The sequence below is a fragment of the Mesocricetus auratus genome, unplaced genomic scaffold, assembly GCF_017639785.1.
Source record: "Mesocricetus auratus isolate SY011 unplaced genomic scaffold, BCM_Maur_2.0 Super-Scaffold_100006, whole genome shotgun sequence".
In the NCBI taxonomy this organism is placed as follows: Eukaryota; Metazoa; Chordata; class Mammalia; order Rodentia; family Cricetidae; genus Mesocricetus; species Mesocricetus auratus.
Genome location: NW_024429190.1, coordinates 14124920 through 14145553, shown reverse-complemented (window position 1 = coordinate 14145553; position 20634 = coordinate 14124920). Strand labels below are relative to the sequence as shown.

The following is a 20634-nucleotide window of genomic DNA, read 5'->3' as shown; positions in this document are numbered from 1 at the left end:
TGGTGCAGGTGCAGCGGGGGCTCGCATCTGAACCGCATCTTACGGTCCCTAGGAGCAAGAGGTGCAGACGCAGCAGACTGGGCACGCATGGGGTGCAGGCCGGTAACCAGGTTAGGGAACACGTCGTGGCACATTCTCTTTCCTCCGTCACAGGGATAGGCCCCCCCAAACTGAGTTCGCCCACATGCTCGCGGACACCCTGACTTCTCCAGGCCTGAGGACTCGCTCTCTGCGTGATGCCACAGCAGAGTAGCTATGGTCACCTAGAGGCTGGAGGCACCTGGCCTGCAATAGGAACCTGGGAGTAGGGTGTGGAGAATCCACCACCCAGGGTCCTCAGCGCACGAATGCTGGGGAAGAGAAGACCAGGCCAAGGAGGATTTCCCTCAATGGGTTTTCAAAACACGGGCATATGTGGGTCCCGGTTGTGATCTTCCAAAACACTGAAGCTTAAATCTCTAAAAATGTCAAGGGAACTCACTGATAGTACCTGAACAAGCTGAGACCCTTGACCCGCCACATTGGCCTCTTATGGGTCCTAAGGTTGACCACCAAGTGGTGTTCAGGAACTGTATATCAGGCTGTGAAGACATTCAGGTGGGGGGCTGGTAGAAGGAGAGGCTGGGCATTGAGGAGACATCAGGTGAAACCAAGTACGTCTGACTCAGGACCCAAGGCTTGAGGGTCACTGAGGACCCTGAAGCCTTAGAGGTAAAAAAGTAGTCTAAGCTCTATAGGGACGTGGTTCTGCACCGCCAGGCTCAGGGGCCAATACTATTATCAGCGCGACCTTGATGGGCCCTCCCTGTTCTGCAGAGGTCCCTTCCCCTCTTGGCCCTGACCACACCCTTCAGTGCCTCACCCTCCTGGCACCATATGCCCCCCGGTAGCCATGGTGGAGGACTGTGCTGTGAAACACATCAGAATCGTTTGGAAGTGTAGAGGGGCACAGCCACTTAGAAGGGCCTGGAGACCCAAAGACTTTGGGTTGCGAAGACAACAGGGCGTTCAGTAGCCTTGGTTAGCCTGGTTCCTCCTCCCTGTCGTGGGGCGCCCTCTGCCGGTATCTCTTAGGTCATTCCCGAGTAGCATCAAAGTCCTTCCTGATAAAGACCCAGCAGGGAACCACTACCTCTCCTAAACGCCACTCAAGCCTACTCCTCTGCTTGGGTCCCCAGGAAGACTCTGGAGACCCAAATTGGCTTCCTTAAGACCTCCGTTGCTGAATTCTCTTTCCAGGAGCCTAGAAGCGCCTTCCTATATATAGTTCGACAGAGGTGAAGACCTCTGCCCAAATTTCAGAGACAGAGTCGGGGCGGGCATATCCTGAATCCCTACTCTTCAGGCTGGGATGTTTCCTTAATAGGGCAGTGGACCCTCCACCCAAGGTGTGTCCTCTAATGATGTTGGGATCAGAGGACTTATCCTTGTCCAGCGTGGCTACTCCAGGGTCTATGGGGGGAGAATGAGCCAGGCGGTAAAAATGTAGAGAAAAAAAGAAGGCGCTGGATAGACACACAGCCAACGTAGTCCTGGGAAATGACCCTGGGCTGGCCCCTGAAAGGTATAAGCCGCTGAGGACTGGGGGGAAGACAGGAGCCTTTAAGAGAGCAGAAGAATCCAAAAAGCAGGAAAACAAGCCCATGAATCATAAACATTCATACACACACTCCATACATCCACTCAGCGCTTCATTCAGCGAGGACTCCCTCTGCTCCCTAGAGGGCAACCCGTGTAGGAATGCACAGCTGTCTGGGAACAGGAACAGAAGTCCAGGCAAACATGAGGGTTGGACTCGGGCTGGATAATGAGCAGGCAACAGTTAGTCCAACACTCAATCCAGGAAAATGGAAGGTATCTTAAAGAAAATGCATGTCATGTGCTTCGCCATATGTCATTGAGCCAACGACAACCAGGAAGGCTGCTCCAGGGCTCCGGGACGATGCAAAGGCCATTGGCAAGTCTAGACTTGCCAGGTGTCTGCTGCGCATCCTCCATCTCTGCTCCTTCCAAGAAACCCACGTCAAGCAGACCCACTTAGACTATCTTTGGTCAAGACCACCAGTAGCCAAAAGTGCCAAACCTGTTGGTAGTCTTGGTGTTTGCTTAACCTCAGCACACCACCCGGAACATGCTTCAGTCTGCTTCGTGGCTGCTGCTTCTACTCTGAGGTGCCTCTCTTACTGTCATCTCAGCTCCGCTCTCCTGTCCACACTCAGGCGCAGAGAACTCAACAGTGTGACTGCTCCGTCCTTCTTTCTCTGGTGCTTGTCCAGGCATACCTTACAGATGCAATGCTCTGCCCTAACACCAAATCCTCCTGGCTCTGTTTTTTCTTTTCACTTGTCTTTTCTTTGGGGAGGGCTTTTTTTTGAGACAGGGTCTCTCTACATAGCCCTGGCTGTCCTGTAACTCACTGTGTAGACTAAGCTGGTGTGGTGATATTTTGTTTGTGATCTAACAAATAATTCTTGCCTAAAGATCAGAGTGCAAAGCTAATCTAGCCATACTAGTTAGCCATAGAGGGAGGCAGTGGTGGCATATATCTTTAATCCCAGCAGCCACACTAGTTAACCATAGAGGACAGGCAGTGGTGGTACACACTTTTAATCCCAGCACTTAGGAGACAGAGGCAGATGGATCTGAGTTCAAGGCCACTCTGGGCTACATGAAATTGATGCAGTTTGAAAGAGAAACAGACCACACAAAGGTGATCCCAGCATCTGGAGTGACACGCCTCTAATCCCAGCAGTAAGGAGATGGAGACAGGAAGGGATATGGCTGGGCAGAGAGAGGAATATAAGGCAGGAGGAGACAAGAGCTGACCTGAGGAGCAGTGAGTTCGAGGACAGGCTCATCCCTTTGGTCTGAGCATTGGTAGAGATAAGAACTCTATAGTGGCTGGCCACTCTGCTTCTCTGATCGTTCAGCTTTCATCCTGATAGCTGACTCTGAGTTTTTATTAAGACAAAAGCTGGCCTTCCTCTCCCACCCGAGTGCCTGGTCTAAAGGTATGTGTCAGTGTGCTCCACTTCTGTTTTCAAATACGCCTAGAATCCTTCTCATGCAACTACCACCCAGTTTTTCTCCATCCATGGTGGGTGCAACCACAAGCACCCTGCTCACGCAGATCTAGATTCTACTGGCTCAGAACCTGCTAAGGCCAGAAAGAGACCTCAGTGAGTGCAAGTGCCTGCCAAGCAAGCCTGCTGAATGAATTCAATCTCTGGAACCCAGAGTGGAAGAGGACAGCTATCTCCCCAGCTGTCTTCTGTGCACACGCATGTGCATACACACACACACGCGCACACACACACTTTAAAGACCACAAAGCTCCAAGGAGCCTAACCAGACAGGCTTCCTTCCCCAACTTCTGCAGCCCCCGGACTGGCTTGGCTGAAACATGCCTCTCCACCTCCAGACCCCTCTATCCTACCTTCCTGACTGATACCCCTACTTTTTTTCCATAGGAATGTCCCAAAGAGGACCCTACACCATACTTTCTTGGCTATTTGTATCAAGGGCTAATAAGAAGCATAAAACACAGGACAGTTAATCTTGAATTTGGAGTAAACAATACTTCTAGTGTAAGTACAGCCCATGAACATTGTATAAAGGGTACTGAAGTGGTTCTGTATTCACATGCTAAATCTAATAATCTACACCTAGAACAAAACTTGTGTAACACACTTCTGGTCTCGCCTGCAACTTAGGAATGGCCAGGAGTGAGACCAATCAATGGGACAGGGGTATACCTCTACCTCCTTTGCTCAGGGAGAAACCCAAACAGAATCTGGCTGGTGCAGCACACCTGGACTGTCGTCTCAGCACCCCTCCAACAACTCTTTGTGGGGCGTGGTGCTAATGAAGGAACCAGTGCCCCAGATAGGCCAGTGCTGTGCCTTGGGTGAGGCACTCAAGCTCAGCCCTGCTGTGCTCCAGTATGAGTGCATGCTCTTGATAAGGAAAAAAAAGCTTTAATTTCACTTGCACAAAGTTTCCAGTAAAGAAGAAAGCTGTTCTCACTTTGCTGGAGGTTGGCCTGCTAGGCATTTAGCCCACATATGCAGATGTAATCGGGGCCACTAACTCCCACACGGATGTCCTTGGTACCGGGGCCAAGCTTGGGTCTGCAGATGGAACCATCCAGCTGTCCCTCCTGGAAGGAATGTTACCCACTGCCTGTCGCCCACTGCTGCTCCCTTCTCCAGAAGACCCAGGTTAGGGTCCCAGAGCTCAGTTTCCACAGAGCCATGCTTAACCCGGTACAGAGAGGCCGTGGGAAACTCAGAGGGGAGGCCATTTTCAAGATCCCCTGGACTCCAAACTAGGGCAGGCTGGCTGGGGCAGGTCTGAGTTAGTGTCAGTGCCTGTAGGGCCAGGTGTACCTCATCATGGGCACTGCTGTGGGGCGGTGCCAAACAGGACCTTACAACCTGTGACAGAGAAACCAAGACCCAGAGAGGGTTACTACAGGGCACCAACATGGGTGACTCTGATGGCCAGAACAGGGACACAGGACACAGCATGCTAGCAGGCATTTATTGACAGGGAACATCACTGGCCAAGGGTCTTCAGCGTCCAGCTGGCCAGCAGGCACACAGAGCCCGGCGCTCAGCCTGCAGCAGAAGGGTCTCCGTCTGCAAAGGAACCAGAACCGTGAAGATGGGAAGAGTTCTCCATAGACACCTTCCCAAGCCTTCCGGGCTTCTTCACTTCCACCCAGGTCCCCTTCTGGGGCTTCCTGGCCTCCTCACCTTGCCCCTCAGGTGTCTTATAATCCCATCCCCTCCAGAGGAGCTCCCTCCTCACACCCACCACTCAAAGCTCCTCCCCATGCACTTCCACTGCCCAGTCCACAAGAGAAGCAGAGGCCTCACTGGGGACCTGGGAGACACCAGCGTCGGGAGCATCCTCCTGACTAGTCCAAAAGGGCTGGGCCCAGAAAGGGTCTTTCCTTCCCCCCACTTCCAGGAATTCTCCTACAAAGCTCAACTCCCCAGGGCTGGAGAGACACAAGTTCACCCAACCTGTGACGACCTAGCACTCAGGGCACAGACCCAGATCTCTGCTCCTGCCAGCTTCCCACTCTTCACACACCATGGCCTCTATGCCCAGCCCCAGTCTCTTCTCCCCACTCTGAGCTCATCTCTCGCGGAAAATCCTAGTTGAGTACACTGTCCGTGGAGTACACTGTCTACCACAAGTCACAGGACAAATTGCCCTGAGGCCTTGGCGGAGGTTACACAGTGCACCGGGCGTGGGGAGCGTTCTCAGGTGAGGTCTTGGGATGCCTCCCCGACCTTGAGTACTCACACGCGCGTCCAGGCTGTAGGCCGTTTTCCGTAGGTCCTGAAGGGCGCGCTGCATGAATTCAAACGCGTGGCAGTCCACACACGGACGGCCTGCGGGGACGGGGATCGGCGTCACGTGAGGGGGGGGGATACACCGAGCCCCAGCCAGATCCCAGCCGAGCGCCCAGCGGCGTCCCAGTCCCTGTCGCCCGCCCTCCCGTTTCCACCCAAGAAGTGACCGCGCAGAAAACAAAGCCGCCTCCCGCACGCCCCCTCCGCGGGCACCTACTCTGCGCGGGGACAGCGCTCCCGGCGGCGGGCTCGGCGCGGGCGCCCAGCAGCGCCAGGCTCAACAGCAGCAGCAGCAAAGTCGGCGGCGACAACAAGGACCTGGGCGCGGGGGCCATGGCCAAGGAGGGAGCCCGGGGCCGCCCTGCAGCGAGCAGCGCGGTCAGTGGCACCGCTTCACCCGAGCGGGTCCGCGGGCGACGATGCCGGCCCCGCCCACCCCGGCTCGCGACCCACAGCCCAGCCCCACTCGCGCGCCCCGCGAACTCGGGTGCGCTTAGCCTAGTCCCACCCTTCCCGGGGCCTCGCGGACCCCACCCGACCGCGGAACCTTACCGCGGTTCACGGGAACCGCGACCAGCAGCGCGGGCGACTCGGGAAGACGCACCGCGACCCGCCAGCGCGCGCATGCGTCCGGGCCGACCCCGCCCGGGTCCTGGACGTCGTCGTCATGGAAACACCGCGGTCGCGCGCTCCCGGCGCGGGCTGCTCCCACTCTGCGCGAGGCTTCTTAGCGTACTCGCGCGCAGGAGCGCCCCAGAGGACGCAGGAGCCCGTCTGGGGGCGCCTGTCGCCACCTCCCCATTCTGGCTGCGCGCTCAGTGCTCGGCCAGCACCCGCGGCCTGGGCGCTGTTTCTCCACGGGGATCACTTGCTGGTTGCCGCCGAATTTGATTTCGGTCTCCCCAGGACCTACGCGTGTGGGAGGCCAGCGTGAGAGCCAGTCCAGGACCGGCCGGGAGCCGCGCGCAGGTTGAGGGAGTGCACCTCCTTGGAGCCCGCAGTCAGGAGAGGGCCCGGGGCGCCACACCACACTCTAGTGCCCTGCCCCTTCACGGTGTCGAGGAGGGGAGCTCGCTCTACCTCGCAAAGCAAGGCTCTGGTTAGACTTGAATCTTGAGGAATTGGCCCAAGCCATGGCCGTAGTGGGGTGGAGTCCCTTTCCACTCTGTTTCATTCCAGCATCTAACTAAGCTGACCATGACCATGAGCCACGCCGGAGGGTCCAGGTCAGCCATTTGCTCCTTCCCACCCAAGCACACTACACACTCTCTTGAGAAACCCCGCTGAGATTTCTATTCAAATCACACAAAAATGACCTCAAAGGTCACCGGAACTGTGCCTTAAAGACTAGTTTATTATAAGCCAGGAGAGTTACCGAGGCTGGGAATGCAGTTGCCTGACAAATTGGTACTGCACATGGCAGGCGCGATCTCTTGTATAAATTTCAAATTTTATCTGGTGGCACTAGTTTTATAGTTGGGTGACATTGGTGATGCATTCTGAGAAATGTATTAGTCACCGGGATGCTAAGTCAGAAAGACAAGGTAGGGTAACTATTATAGGACTCAAGCCTGAGGTCTTTTTCGCACGTGGTCTCCACAGTTACCATCCGGCTCCATGAGGCAATGTCTTCAGTTCACAAAAACCTGTCGCTCCTCTCTTTTCTCTCTGACTCCGACTCCTCTCTGTCCTCCCGCCGCACCCCACCCCTCTGCCCCCTGCCTTCCTCTGTCCCCTTGAGGCCAGCAACCCCCAGAGTTTCGAGGCTGTCTGGGTCTCTATCCATCTGGCCCGACTTTCTCCGGAGATTGTGGTGAGCAGAGCAGCCACGCCCCCCATCCCTTGCGCACCTGGACTTGAAGAGCAGGGACTTCCCCTTACTTGGTATTAAACAACCCTGTGAACAGCTTCCTCCAGGAGGAAGTTCCTCGGGGCGTGCCGTGTGGCTGAGTTCCTCTAAGGACAGCCACTCGGGACAAGTCAATAGAAAGAGAGTTGGGACACACTTAGATTTAGGTTAGATTTGAGACATTAAGTGCTTTTGGATTATTGATAATGTATGACTTGGGCACTTTGGAGGTTATATTATTAATCTGCATCTTAGGTTAAAATATTAGGTTTTTAAAAAGCATTTTGCCAGCTGGGCATATAGCTCAATAGTAGAGCACTTACTTACCCTGGGTTCAATCCCCCATACCAGAAGGAAGCAGGGAAGAGGGAACAAAGACATACACTTTGCTTTACTAACCCTAGTGACACATGCCCCAGACTCAGGGGACTGAGGCAGGAGGGTCAGCCCAAAATAAAGAGCACAACCTGGTCTCTAGTGAGACCCCACTCATCTCTTCCCTAAGAAACGGTATACTTCTTTTTGGTTTTGTTTTTTCAAGACAGGGTTTCTCTGTATGTAGCCCTAGCTGTCCTGAAACTCGCTCTGTAGAGCAGGCTGGTCTTGAACTCACATCCACCTACATCTGCTGGGATTAAAGGCAAGCACTACCACTGCCTACCTGGTATACTTGCTTTTTTTTAATCTAAAGAAATTTTCTTTTGCAAGTGAGGTTGTAAATGGTTTGTGGGGTGCATGTAAGGAGTGCTGATAATATAAAAATATAAGATGTTGGTCCAAAGCTGGAGAGATAGCTCAGTGGTTAAGAGCACGGGTTGCTTTTCCAAAGGACCCAGTTTCAATTCCCAGCACCCACATGGCAGATCCAGTTCCATGGAACCCAAAACCCTCACACAGACATATGGGCAGGGAAGCCAATAAAAGTGAATTCAAGGGCTGGAGAGATGGCTCAGAGGTTAAGAGCACTGACTGCCCTTCCAAAGGTCCTGAGTTCAATTCCCAGCGACCACATGGTGGCTCACATCTGTAATAAGACCTGTTGCCCACTTCTGGCCAGCAGGCATACATGAAGAATACTGTATACATAATAAATAAATAAATAAATAAATAAAATCAAAATTTTATCCAGGCTGTGATGACACATGCCTTTAATCAAAGCATTTGTGAAGCATAGGCAGGAGGATCTCTGTAAATTCAAGAAACAACAAAAAAACAAACAAAGAAAAGTTAATTGTTTGCTGTGAGTGGTGGTTTGAATAGGGATGCCCCCCCCATAAAATCATACATTTGAATGCGTGGTCATTAGGGAGTGGCATTACTTGAGAGGGATTAGGAGGTGTGGCCTTATTGAAGGAAGTGTGTCACTAGAGGTGGGCTTTGGGGTTTCAAAAGCCCAAGCCAGTCCCAGTGTCTTGCTCTTGCTGTGGCCCGCAGCTCCAGATGTAGAATTCTCGGCTACTTCTCCAGTGCCATGTCTGCTTGCGTGCCCCCATGCTCCCTGCCATAATGACAATGGGCTAACTATAAGCAAGCCCCAATGAAATGGTTTTTCTTATAAGAGTTTCCATAGCCCTGGTATATCTTCACAGCAATAAAATGATGACACCATGAAAGCCTGCCTACCTGAGTTCAAACTCTAGAACCCATGGTGGAAGGAGAGACCCTGATCAGGGACATTTGATCACACTGTGAACTCTGAGTTTGCATTAGTTAAATAACATCTTGGGTCAAGAGGCAGAGCCAGCAACTAGTTGACAGGAGTAGGCCTAGAGGGTTAGAGGGAGTCTGGAAACGGGTGGAGAAACCTGCAGGAAGTAGTAGGGAGGGACTCCGTGTGGTTGCCGGTCTTTTTTGGTTTGGAACAGTGGATTAGTCTCTTGCTAGGTCACCTACTAACAAGGAAGATGAGCTGCTTGTTCTCAGCCTCTCTGAGCCAGAAGGTTTTCATCCCAGAATCCAACTCCCGAGGAAGTTTACTGGTAAAAAAGGACAATAGAGACTTAGTTAAAAACTACATTTGGCGCTGGGCCAGCACTCAGGAGGCAGAGGCAGGTGGATCTCTGTGAGTTCAAGGCCAGCCTGGTCTACAAAGTGAGTTCCAGGACAGCCTCCAAAAAACAATACAGAGAAACCCTGTCTCGGGGGAAAAAAAAACAAAAACCAAAACCCTCTATTTGGACCAGCACTTGGGAGGCAGAGACAGTGATGTCTGCACAGTAATGTGTGTGCACTTGGTGCGGTAGAGTCAGATACCTGATATCATGTACATTTACCATATCTTTTAGGACTGTGTTGCGGAGAGTGACACCAAGGCTGGTGGCAAGTAGACAAGAGCAGGGAGGCTGTGCTTCAGCTGTGAGTGGGAGGTCAGGGGCCCTGGAGAGGAGACAGTCCAGAGCCTCCCAGACTCCACATCCAAAGGCCGGAGAGCAGGGCACCAGTGTCCTGGTAAGGCCCCCTGGTGTGTGACAACGGCAGGGAAGCCAAAGGAGCCCACCGTATACAGAAGGAGCCTGCCGTATACAGAAGGAGCCTGCCGTATACAGAAGGAGCCTGCCGTATACAGAAGGAGCCTGCCGTATACAGAAGGAGCACGCACAAACTGGACTCACATAGCAGCTCCCATGAGGCCTCAGCCACACCTCACACTACAGACCTAACCACCTTGCCCTAAATCCCAACAGTTTTCCACATCCAGTCTGGAGAGATGGTTCAGAGGTTAAGAGCACTGACTGCTCTTTCAGAGGACTTGAGTTCAATTCCCAGCAACTACACCGTGACTCATAGCCATCTATAATGAGATCTGGCGCCCTCTTCTGGCCTGCAGGCAAACCTGCAGACCTAACACTATACATAATAAATAAAATAAATCTTAAAAAAAAAAAGTTTATCACACCCAGGACCTCAGTTGGGGACTGGGCTTCCAGCACACGGACTGTAGGAGGCTGCCAAGCCATGTCCACACCACAGCAGGCCTATGTGGAAGGGATGGGGACCTTCAAATACAGCCACACTGAGGGCCAAGGCCTCATTTAGCACCCGAGTTTGGGGGTCACAAACCTCAGCCCACAGCATCCCTGGCCGCTATCTTTGCCAACTCCCCTCATCTTTTTTGTTTTTAGAAAGGGTCTCACCATGTAGTATTCTGGCTGGCAAGGAACTTATATCTGCATCTTCCTCTCCAAGTGCAGGATAAAAGCTTGTATCGCCATGCCCGGATTCCTCACATTTTATGGGATGAACTGACAGTTGTGTCCTGTAGCTCTCAAAGCCTGGAAGTTGGGGTGGGATTGGCAACAGACATAGTTTGGCCCTCGGGGTGTTTGCCAGTAGAACATGCAAGACTGTCATGGAATCTCTAGGGACTGAGTGTGGGTGGGGACACCCTGCTTAGAGAGGGCTCATAGTATGACCCCTGGGGGGCAGGAGATAAGGGTGTAGTAACAGAGGTTTGCCATTCTATGCTCGCTTGTTCAAGAAAATTGCTCTTGGGGCTATTGGCTGTGCCTGCCAGGCTGCAGAATGTGATGTGTGAATCTGTGCAGCATGTTGCCTGTGGTACCCCAGGGAGCTCTGGAAATGGGTCCCGCCTGGGAAGTAAAGCCCAACAGCCCTTCCTCCCTCACTAAAGCTTCTGTCTCTCCAGGCTGGGTGAGATTTGGGGCATCTGCTCTGGGGACCCCAGTGAAGTCGGATCAACTGCTGGGCACTTGGTTTGGGCTCTGCCTAGTCCACAAAGTGAGTTCTAGGACATCCAGGGATCATTCATAAAGAAACCCAGTTTCATAAAAAAAATACCCAAAACCTTACAAAAAAAAAAGATTTGTCAGGTTGAGGCTAAGAGGGGTAGGGTAGGGGACAGGGGCTCGAGCATCGGCAGCTGGCCGCCCTTGGGGCAGGGGAAGAGAAATGAGGGCCTAAAACACAGTGGCAAATCCCAGGTGTCTGATGTCTCCTCTGTCACTCCCTGCACTGAATGGAACTGGGGACATAATAAATGCAGCCTCTTTCTGCCCACAGTGACAGGCCCAGAGTCATATCCTCTTGATGTTGGGGCCAAAGAAGGGGAAACATGCCTCTGTGGTTTTATGGTAAGCACTCATTTCGTTTGTAGCTTCAAGCAAACCGTGACCATGGAGTGGTCAAGAAAAAGAGAAATAGTGGGTGTATTAGTGATGGCCCCAGACCAGTAACACTTCCAGCCATCAACTAAAGCAGGTCCCCATGACCTTGCAGGTGACACGGTCATCTGAGGCCTTGGGTCTGAGATAACTGTCCTGGGAAATGCTTAATGTGCAGAGAAACCAGGAACAGGGCTCCACAGGGAAGCAAGTGAAGGATGGCTTTTTATGTTTAATTTCCCTTTACTTTCCAACCACAGCTCTCCCTCCCCCACCTCCTCCACCCCCCACCTCCTCCCACCCCTCACCCCCCCAGCCCTCCCCCAGTTCACTTCTCCTCACAGGTAAGGGAAGGGCTGGCTTTTTAGGGACTGTGCCAAGTGGTTTTTAAAAGAGAGAGAAAGTTGAAAATATCAAGAAATGGTGAACATAAAATCAGACAACATGACAAAGGACCCAGTGTAGTGTGGTCTACACTCCTGGCACTCAGGTGGCTGAAGAAGGACAGTCAAGGACAGCCTAAGACAATGAGATCCTGTCTTAACAAGCAAAGTAAGCATATCCAAGTTTGAAACATAACCAACTAGAAATTCTAGAGCATAAAAACACAGTCCTGCTGGACAGTGGAGGCGCATGCACGCCTTTGATCCCAGCACAAAGGAGGCAGAGGTAGGGGATCTCTGTGAGTCAGAGGTAGGGGATCTCTGTGAGTTCGAGGCTATCGTGGTGTACAGGGCCGAGTTCCAGGACCAGCCAGGGCTGCACAGAGATACCCTGTCTCAAAAAAAGGGGGTGGTGGTAAGGACACAACTGCTCCTAGGTAGAGAAAGTTTATTATAGATAAAAGGGAGAGCATAGCCAGAAGCAAAGATATCTGGGAGAGTCCCAAGTGGACATGGCAGGACCTAGACCATGTGAGGACAGGGGGTGAGGGAGAAAATAGAGGTGTTCCAGACTAAGACTTGTGGCCTGGGCCAGGTGACTGGTATAGCCAAATCGGCTCAGTTATATAGGGGTCAGAGGAGCTGGGAGGTGGGAAACGTAGCCCTGGGCCTTGGCTGGAGAATTCAGAGTAGGGGCCAGGGCACACCAGCTCTACCCTGAACAAGTAGAGACTGGGGGATGCTGGGAGAACCTGGAGGCCAGACCGGGTTTGATATGTTAAATAGGCAACTCAATCATTTGTCCTGAGTTTGAGACATCACTGGGGACCCACAGTCTTCTCTGAAGGTACACTGGAGTGGGGTTGTGGACTGTCACCTATTTCTTCTATTTATCTAGAATATTAATTAGCCACTTCTCTGTTTGTCCCTCCACCGCCCATCCCTAACTCATCTGCTGGACTTTGGGACTGTGTTTTTTTGTTTTTGTTTTTCTTTTTTTGGGGGGGGGGTTTACGAGACGGTTTCTCTGTTTTGGAGGCTGTCGGTCCAGCCTGGCCTCAAACTCATAGAGATCCGCCTGCCTCTGCCTCCCAAGTGCTGGGATTAAAGGCGTGTGCCACCACCCGGCTTTGTTTTGTATTTCTAAGACAGGGTGTCTCTGTATAGGCCTGGCTGTCCTGGAATGTAGCCAGGCTTTTCACAGGGCTGCTAGCTTACAAAAACATGACACAGAGACGTATTATTAATTATGAGAGTTTGGCCTACATTTAAATTACAAAATACTACCTTGTATAAAGGACCTGTACAATTTTAAGACAACAAAGAATTGAAAGTGTGAATATATATAACTGTTGAAGGTATTGTTTTAGAGGCTGTCGGTCCAGCCCGGCCTCAAACTCACAGAGATCTGCCTGCCTCTGCCTCCCAAATGCTGTTTCTCTTTCTTTTTTAAATCATTTATTCATTAATATGTTGTCAAATTCAGTATCCTATACACTGTGTTTATTTGTTCTATTAGATCACATATGTATAAAAATCCAACTTATTTTTATGAGGAAATTAAATGCTTCTAAGTAGAATCATAAGAATCACTTTGTTACTGCAGCCACCCTGAAGATGCTCTTCCCAATCCACTTCAGCACATTTGCTCAGCGCTGGCTTCTCACGCCCGAGCTTCCATGGCTGTCTTCCACAGAATGCCACCTCACTGTTACAGAGGATACAAACAACATCTCCGTAATAAACATGTCTCTTTGACCCTTCCCAGCAATCACACAAATAGATTAGAAATGTAACCTTCGCCGGCCGGTGGTGTCACACGCCTTTAATCCCAGCACTTGGGAGGCAGAGGCAGGCGGATCTCTGTGAGTTTGAGACCAGCCTGGTCTACCGAGCAAGTTCCAGGACAGCCTCCAAAATACAGAGAAACCCTGTTTCGCAATAAAAAAAGAAAGAAAGAAAGTTTGACCTGTAGCTTAGGCTTGTCCCACCAGCTCATATAACTTAAATTAATCCATTTCTATTGATCTGCGTGCTGCCATGTGACTCATAGCTTGTACCTCTCCCCTGAATGTCTTGCTCTCTCTGCATCTGGCTGGACTCCTGTCTTCTTCCCAGAGCTCTGTGTTCCCAGAAGTCCCACCTAACCTCTTCCTGCCTAGCTAATGGCCATTCAGTTCTTTATTAAACCAATCACAGTGACACATCTTCACACAGTGTAAAGGAATATTCCACAACACTGAAGTCGCTCTGTCGGCCAGCCTGACCTCGCACTCACAGAGATCACCTGCCTCTGCCTTCCGAGTGCTGGGATTAAAGGTGTGTGCCACAAACACCCAGCTGATGCCCTTTTTTATTTCCTTTTTTCATCATGATGGAGCTGTCACTGCCTCTGAACTCTGAATGCCTGGCGTCACCCTATGCTGTGGGTGAGGCTGAGTAAATGCTACTCTTTCACCAGCTGGGTCACCACGGCTTTGCCAGCAGCTGGCCATGGACGAAGGTGGTAAGGTCCCTGTGGCCAACACAGGAAAAGAGCCTTGACTAGCACAGCAGAGAGTCTGGGACTCTGGTGTTGCAGTCAGTGGGGACCGCTATAGCTGCTGCCAGAACCGAGTCGGAGGTGGACCGCTGAGTTCCACTCTCTGTCGCAGCTGTTGATTTTACACTTTGCCTCTTTACTCTTTCGAAGGACCTGCCACCCAGCTCCAAATAATATACTGGGGCTGATTATTACTCATGAATGCCCAGCCTTAGCTTGGCTTGTTTCTAGCCAGCTTTTCTTTTCTTTTTTTCTTTATTTTGTTTTTTCGAGACAGGGTTTCTCTGTATTGTCTTGGAAGCTGTCCTGGAACTCGCTCGGTAGACCAGGCTGGCCTCGAACTCACAGAGACCCACCTGCCTCTGCCTCCCGAGTGCTGGGATTAAAGGCGTGGGCCACCAACGCCCGGCTAGCCAGCTTTTCTGGAATTAACCTTTTGCCTCTGGGCTTTTTCTTTCTCTAGTTCGGTATACCCTTTTCACTTCTTTCTCTGTGGCTTGCTTGTAGCTGGGTGGCTGGCCCCTGGAGTCTTCCTCTCCTCTTTCTTGCTCCTTGACCTTCTCCTACCAGATTTCCCCTCCCATTTATCCTCTCTGCCTGCCAGCCCACCTATCCTTTCTCCTGCCTCACTATTGGCTGTCCAGCTCTTCATTAGACCAATCAGGTGTTTTAGACAGGCAAAGTAACACAGCTTCACGGAGTTAAACAAATGAAACATAAAAGAATGCAATACGTGTAACACATCTTAAATTAATATTCCACAACACTCTGTTTTTCCACAGAAGCAAGACATAGGTCTTTCACAGTAGCCAAGGCTCCTCAGTGAGTCCCAAGCTCACCCTCACAGCCCATGAGGCTGCTCTATACCCTCTCTGTCCTCCGAGGTTTAGTATGTTTGGAGGGGGTTGTGGGAATACTGGCCCTTATCTAGAGCCTTAGAGATCATAAGGGCTCAGAGCTACCTCCTGATCATACTTCCCCTAAAACAGGCACCTAAAGGCATTTCCTTCTGGCTATTAGATTGTCCAGCAGGGTTCTGCAGAGATGGGTGAAAGCCAAGGTGAGGAATAACTGAGCCACAGGTTGTCCTTGAATTTAAGTTTGCCCTGGATGAAAACATTATAGGCCTGTGGAGCTGCTGAGGTTTAGTACCTGAGAAAAAAGAGTATTGATCCAGGGCTTAGCAGAGACACTGAAATGCAGACTGTATGCCTTACAGGTCCCTGGAATAGCATACCTGGATGCCACCTGTAGGTGATGGAGTAGAGAAGGAAGGGAGAGGGAGAAACGTGTGACAGGGAGGTGGTCACTGTGACATATCTGTGTAGTTCATGTGGGGCATGGAATGAACTTGTGTAGATTGGATGCCTGGATCAACTTTACTGGGGAACTAAAGGAAAGTGAATTGTCAGGGCAAGCGACTCCTGTTCGACAAACGTTAAACAACATTTAAAATGGATTCAAAACAGCTAGGAAGATGTTTCATAGAATAAAGTGCTCGTGACATTCAACATTAGAACCAGGATTTGCTGTCCAGCTCCACATAAAACCCTAGTAGAGCAGTGTGTGCCTGTCATCCCAGGACTGGAATGGGAACAGAGGACTTGGGGCACAATAGCATAGCCCAACTCAATCAGGGAGCTCCAAAGCCCAGAAGAGCGACTGAAGAAGACCCCTGTGGTAGGTTTTCTCAGAGCTTTCTGTCCTGCAGCTAAACTCCTTAAGACAGGAAGTCAACAACTCAGAATAATTTAAGGAAGTCCTTGGATTTTACTACCCTGTCCACCTCCAAGAAGTGTATAAAGCAGTAAAAATGGCTAAGAGTCATTCTCAGACAAGCTCAGCTGCCTGGAGTCCAATCCAAAGGAAACTCCAAGGCTCTAAACACCAGAAGATAGCTCATATATCTAGAAATGAACTCAAGCTGGACTATGAGATTTTGCTTGTTTTTGTAGACAGGGTTTCTCTATGTAGCCTTGATTGTCCTGGAACTCACTCTGTAGACAAGGCTGGCTTCAAACTCAAAGAGATCCACCTGCCTCTGCCTGAGGATTAAAGGTGTGTGCCAACACTGCCAGGCAATATTTCTGGGGTTAGATAAGCCAGCATTCCTCAGGAATTTGTGAAACCAGTCCCCATCTGCCAAAAGAAGTCATTCCCTCTTCTCAGGCAGAAGGGACACATGGTTGCCTGTGGTTGCATATCAAAGCCCAGGCACCTGTTACACATTTCAAAGTGCAAGACAGGATCCTAGCCATTCTCATTTCCCCAGGACTCCCTCCTCCCAGAGACCTGTTTGTTCTCTTTATAATGGCAGGGGTTTTACACACACACACACACACACACACACACACACACTCACACATGCACACACGCTCACACTCTCATACAGGTGCGTGCACACTCACACACACACACTCACACACACACTCACTATTCTCACTATCTCTGTCTAGCTCTTACTCCCACGTCCTCCCTCCAGCCTTTCTCCCTGCTCTCTTCTCTCTCTTGCTGTCCCAAGATCTCCATATTCTCTCCCATTCTCCCACTTCCCTAGTCCTGGCCATGTCCAGTCTACTTCTTTCCCCTCTGCTCTGGACTCTTCCAGACGCCTCAGCTGTATCATGGAGCAGTTTCTTTACTGCACCCCCACATACATTTGCGCTGACCACTAGGAAGGGGCACATAGACCCCTTTCCAAAGGGACCCAGCCATTACTGGTGGTAGCCCGCCAAAGATGACCACTCAGACACAGTTTATAGCCAGCTGAAAGTTTTTATTGTATGTGTTACACCCAGAAGGAAAAGTATCTTGGCAGTCAGGAGCCAAGGAATACCACAAAATCACAACAACCTCACACAAGAGATTTATTGGGAAGAAACAAACCAAACAAACAGGAGGGCAGCTGCCTCTGTTCAGTCGAAAGACAGGGACTAAACCAAAGACAGGGTTTGTATAGAGTTTCTTGAGGGGGGCGTGGAACTTTTCCGGGCGAAGCTTTCCAAGGTGGGAATTGGTGGGATTTCAAGTCCAGAACTTGTGCTTTTTACTCTGCAGGGCAGGGCCTGTGTCCAGTCGTTAGGACACTTAGTGTTCCCTGGGTGGAACCTGGCAGCTGGAGGTCTTGGGGGAAGAGCCCAGCTACTTGTGTGCCTAGAGGAGCTTACATTTATTCCATCTGGCTGGGACTACACCCAGTATTTGGGGAACCTAAGTGTATTCCCCAAGTGTTCAGAGCAGAAACCATATCTTGGCATCTCAGCTGCTGCAGAAGCAAGCAGTTTCACAGAAGCTAGGACAAGCAATTATCTGCAGGGGTTCTGCACAAACAGGCAGTTTGACAGATGCTAGGATGAGTTAGCTAGGACACCCTTGAAAGATGTAAACTAAACTCAAAGGCTTCACTTTTAATAAATCACACTGGGGAGAACTTGTATGAATGTGACAAAGCCTTACGTTCCCATTCTTATTATTCATACTAGAAAGAAACAATATAAATGTAAATGTTGTGAAAAATAAATCCAGTCCCCTAGCCTCTAATTCTTGTGTTGTGAACAAAACTCCAAAACAACCTTCCTCTTAGATTTAGTGAGCACCTGGATACTGTGTTTGATAACAAACCACCTGCAAGAAACAGAGAAACCACAGAATGCTCCCTCCCAGAGCCAACCAATGAGAACAGGCTATCTGCAAGTAATAGACAAAACCATAGAAACCACTAATGCTCCAATCTATAGCCAACCAATCAAAAATAATAACAAACCAGTTGCCCTGACTCTGGGAAATTCCCCCCAACCAATCAGGATCCGACCCATGCCTACTGATGTAATTCTGTGATTTTTTTTTCCTTTAAATTCTGGCAATAGACGAGAGGGACTTTGCTCCCTCTGGAGGCTGCTGCCTGCTAGATGGAATCCCTACTGGTAGGATTAAACAATAAAGCCTAGTGTTTGCAGTTTAGTGAGTCTGTCTCCTTGATGGTCTCTGGGGGGTCTTCAAGACTTGGGCACAACAATCCTCTGACATCTGGTTCCTAGAATGCAGGGAGCCGAGATGTGTGGCCGCCATTCCAAGATGGCGCTGGGCCCCTGCAGGGTTGGAGTAAACAACTCCATATAAGGCCTTAACTAGAATCGCCAACCCGAGCATGCTCAGTGTCCTCAGGTCACTAGACCAATCAAGGAGCCTGGAGTGTCTGCCGAGTGAGCTAGGCCAATAAGGCACTTGCACGTCGCCTTAGTCCCTATATAAGCAGCTGCAGTTCCCTGCTCGCTCTCTCTCGCTTCCTGCTCTCCCTTCAACCAAGAGGCTCCAATAAAGCGTGATTTGGGAAGAATCCTTGTCTGGTGGTTGTCTTTCCTGCTGGTCAGGGAGCACACCACACTAGAATAAATAGAGTTGGGTAATTTTCCATGGGATTCTGCATCAAGGAGATCAAACTCTAGTTAAGCCTGAAATGGTCTCAGCCAGAATACAAGATGCAGTGTCCTGCCTGTCACACAGCCTCTCCTGACAGAACCGAGCTGCTGATCTGACTCTCCTAAGGCGCAATTTTTTGTTTCTGACACATTCACCTCCAAACTTCAGCATCTACCTCTGCAGCTGCTTCTTCCTCCCACCTCTTTGGTCTATTCGGACAGCACCACGGAGTGGCTGGCTCTGCCTCCTTAGGCCCCGAAGCCTATTCCTGCTACAAAAGTTATGCCAGTGAGTCAGGCAGCTTCTCAGTGTTGATGTCCTGGCCCTGTTCTTGCGCCCAAGTCCTCTCCTTCCTCAGCACCCACCTGTCACTCGGCGCCAGCCCTCTCCAGGGCCTGTGCCTCCTTAGGGAGCCTTTCCTGGTCACAAGGCCTCTCTGATCCTCAGGCTCTCTCCCCACCCTGGGACCACTCTTCTCTGAGCTCTACCTTCCCTCACTTGGGATCCATCTTTGACAGGTGATTGCTCCTCACTGACAGCTGTCAAAGACTGACAAGGTTGCATGGCTGCATTGTGCATGCGTTAGGCGGCTGCATAAGGACTCTGCAGGCAGAAACCACGTGGAACTGGGGCTATGCATAGCTGGGCCAACGGCAGCCTGCTCCGTGACTCCAGTTTCAGTGGCCCCAACTGCCGAGACTTGTTCTAAACTGTTCCGTTCCCTATATAAGCAGCGCCTCCTGCCTGTTCTCTTCTTTCCATTTCTGCTCCCCTCGCTTTGCTTCCTTTCCCAATAAACTCCACGGAGATTTGTTGGGTTTGGTGGATTGTGTCTCATTGCCCCAAGCTGCAGCAAAGAGCAACACCCCACAAACTGGGTTTGTGCTCCAGGATGGTCAGACCCTGAGTACCTTAGGCAGGGAGTTGGGCTGCGGGCAGCTTCCGGAGAGGCGCTGAGGAACTGGGCTTTTTGGTGCCTTCCCATTGTCCAGAAATTCTCTGAATGGACAGGGTTTGGAGACACAGGAATGGGGCTTCTCAGACTGTGTGGGAGATGCAGGAGAAGCTGGAGTTCCAACCAAACAGTACAGCTCAAGGGTCAAAGACAGCACACTTGACTTCCAAACTCATGCAGACTGTAACAACTTCTGCCACTGCACACGAAAATGATACCAGCACATTCTTTTTTTTTTTTTTGGTTTTTCGAGACAGGGTTTCTCTGTGGCTTTGGAGGCTGTCCTGGAACTCACTTGGTAGTCCAGGCTGGTCTCGAACTCACAGAGATCCGCCTGCCTCTGCCTCCCGAGTGCTGGGATTAAAGGCGTGCGCCACCAACGCCCGGCTTCACTGCTTTTTAATATTCTAAATAAACTTTTTGTCTTGTTTTGAGACAGAGTTTCTCTGTGTAACTGCCCTTCCTGTCCTGGAACTCTGTAGATGATGCTGGCCCCAAACTCACAGAGATCCACCTGTTTTTGCTGGGATTAAAGGCATGTGCCACCACATCCAGCCCCAGCTTTAGATAAACTTTGAACCCACTAAACCTAGCATTATGTGAAAAAAAAAGGAAAAGGAAAAAGTTAAAGTTGTACTTATTACAGGAATGTAAGTTTTCTTTAATTGTAAAAGCAGGGAGGTGGTGGCACACACTTTTAGTCCCAGCACTTGGGAGGCAGAGGCAGGCGGATCTCAGTGAGTTCAAGGCCAGCCTGGTCTACAGAGTGAATTCCAGGACAGACAGAGCTACACAATAAAAACTTGTCTTGAAAAAAAACAAAACAATAAAAAACAAAAATAACAAAGTGAGTTCCAGGACAGCCTCCAAAGCCACAGAGAAACCCTGTCTCGAAAAACCAAAAAAAAAAAATTGTAACCATAATCAATATAATCTACCACATCCAGCGAAGAAGGTGACATCTGATGAAATTAAACCCTTTAGCAGATTAAGAATGGA

General features: G+C 50.6%; 1 protein-coding gene across 1 annotated transcript; it reads right to left on the bottom strand.

Annotated features, from left to right (window-relative positions):
* Positions 1–4528: 4528 nt before the first annotated feature.
* On the bottom strand, positions 4529–6031 carry CUNH4orf48 (chromosome unknown C4orf48 homolog). The gene is made up of 4 exons (XM_005068880.4): positions 5919–6031; positions 5584–5727; positions 5317–5405; positions 4529–4640 (listed from the first exon to the last, which is right to left on the bottom strand). The coding sequence occupies exons 2-4, from the start codon at positions 5699–5701 to the stop codon at positions 4575–4577; spliced, it is 273 nt and encodes a 90-aa protein (XP_005068937.1). The 5' UTR covers positions 5702–5727; positions 5919–6031; the 3' UTR covers positions 4529–4574.
* Positions 6032–20634: the final 14603 nt, after the last annotated feature.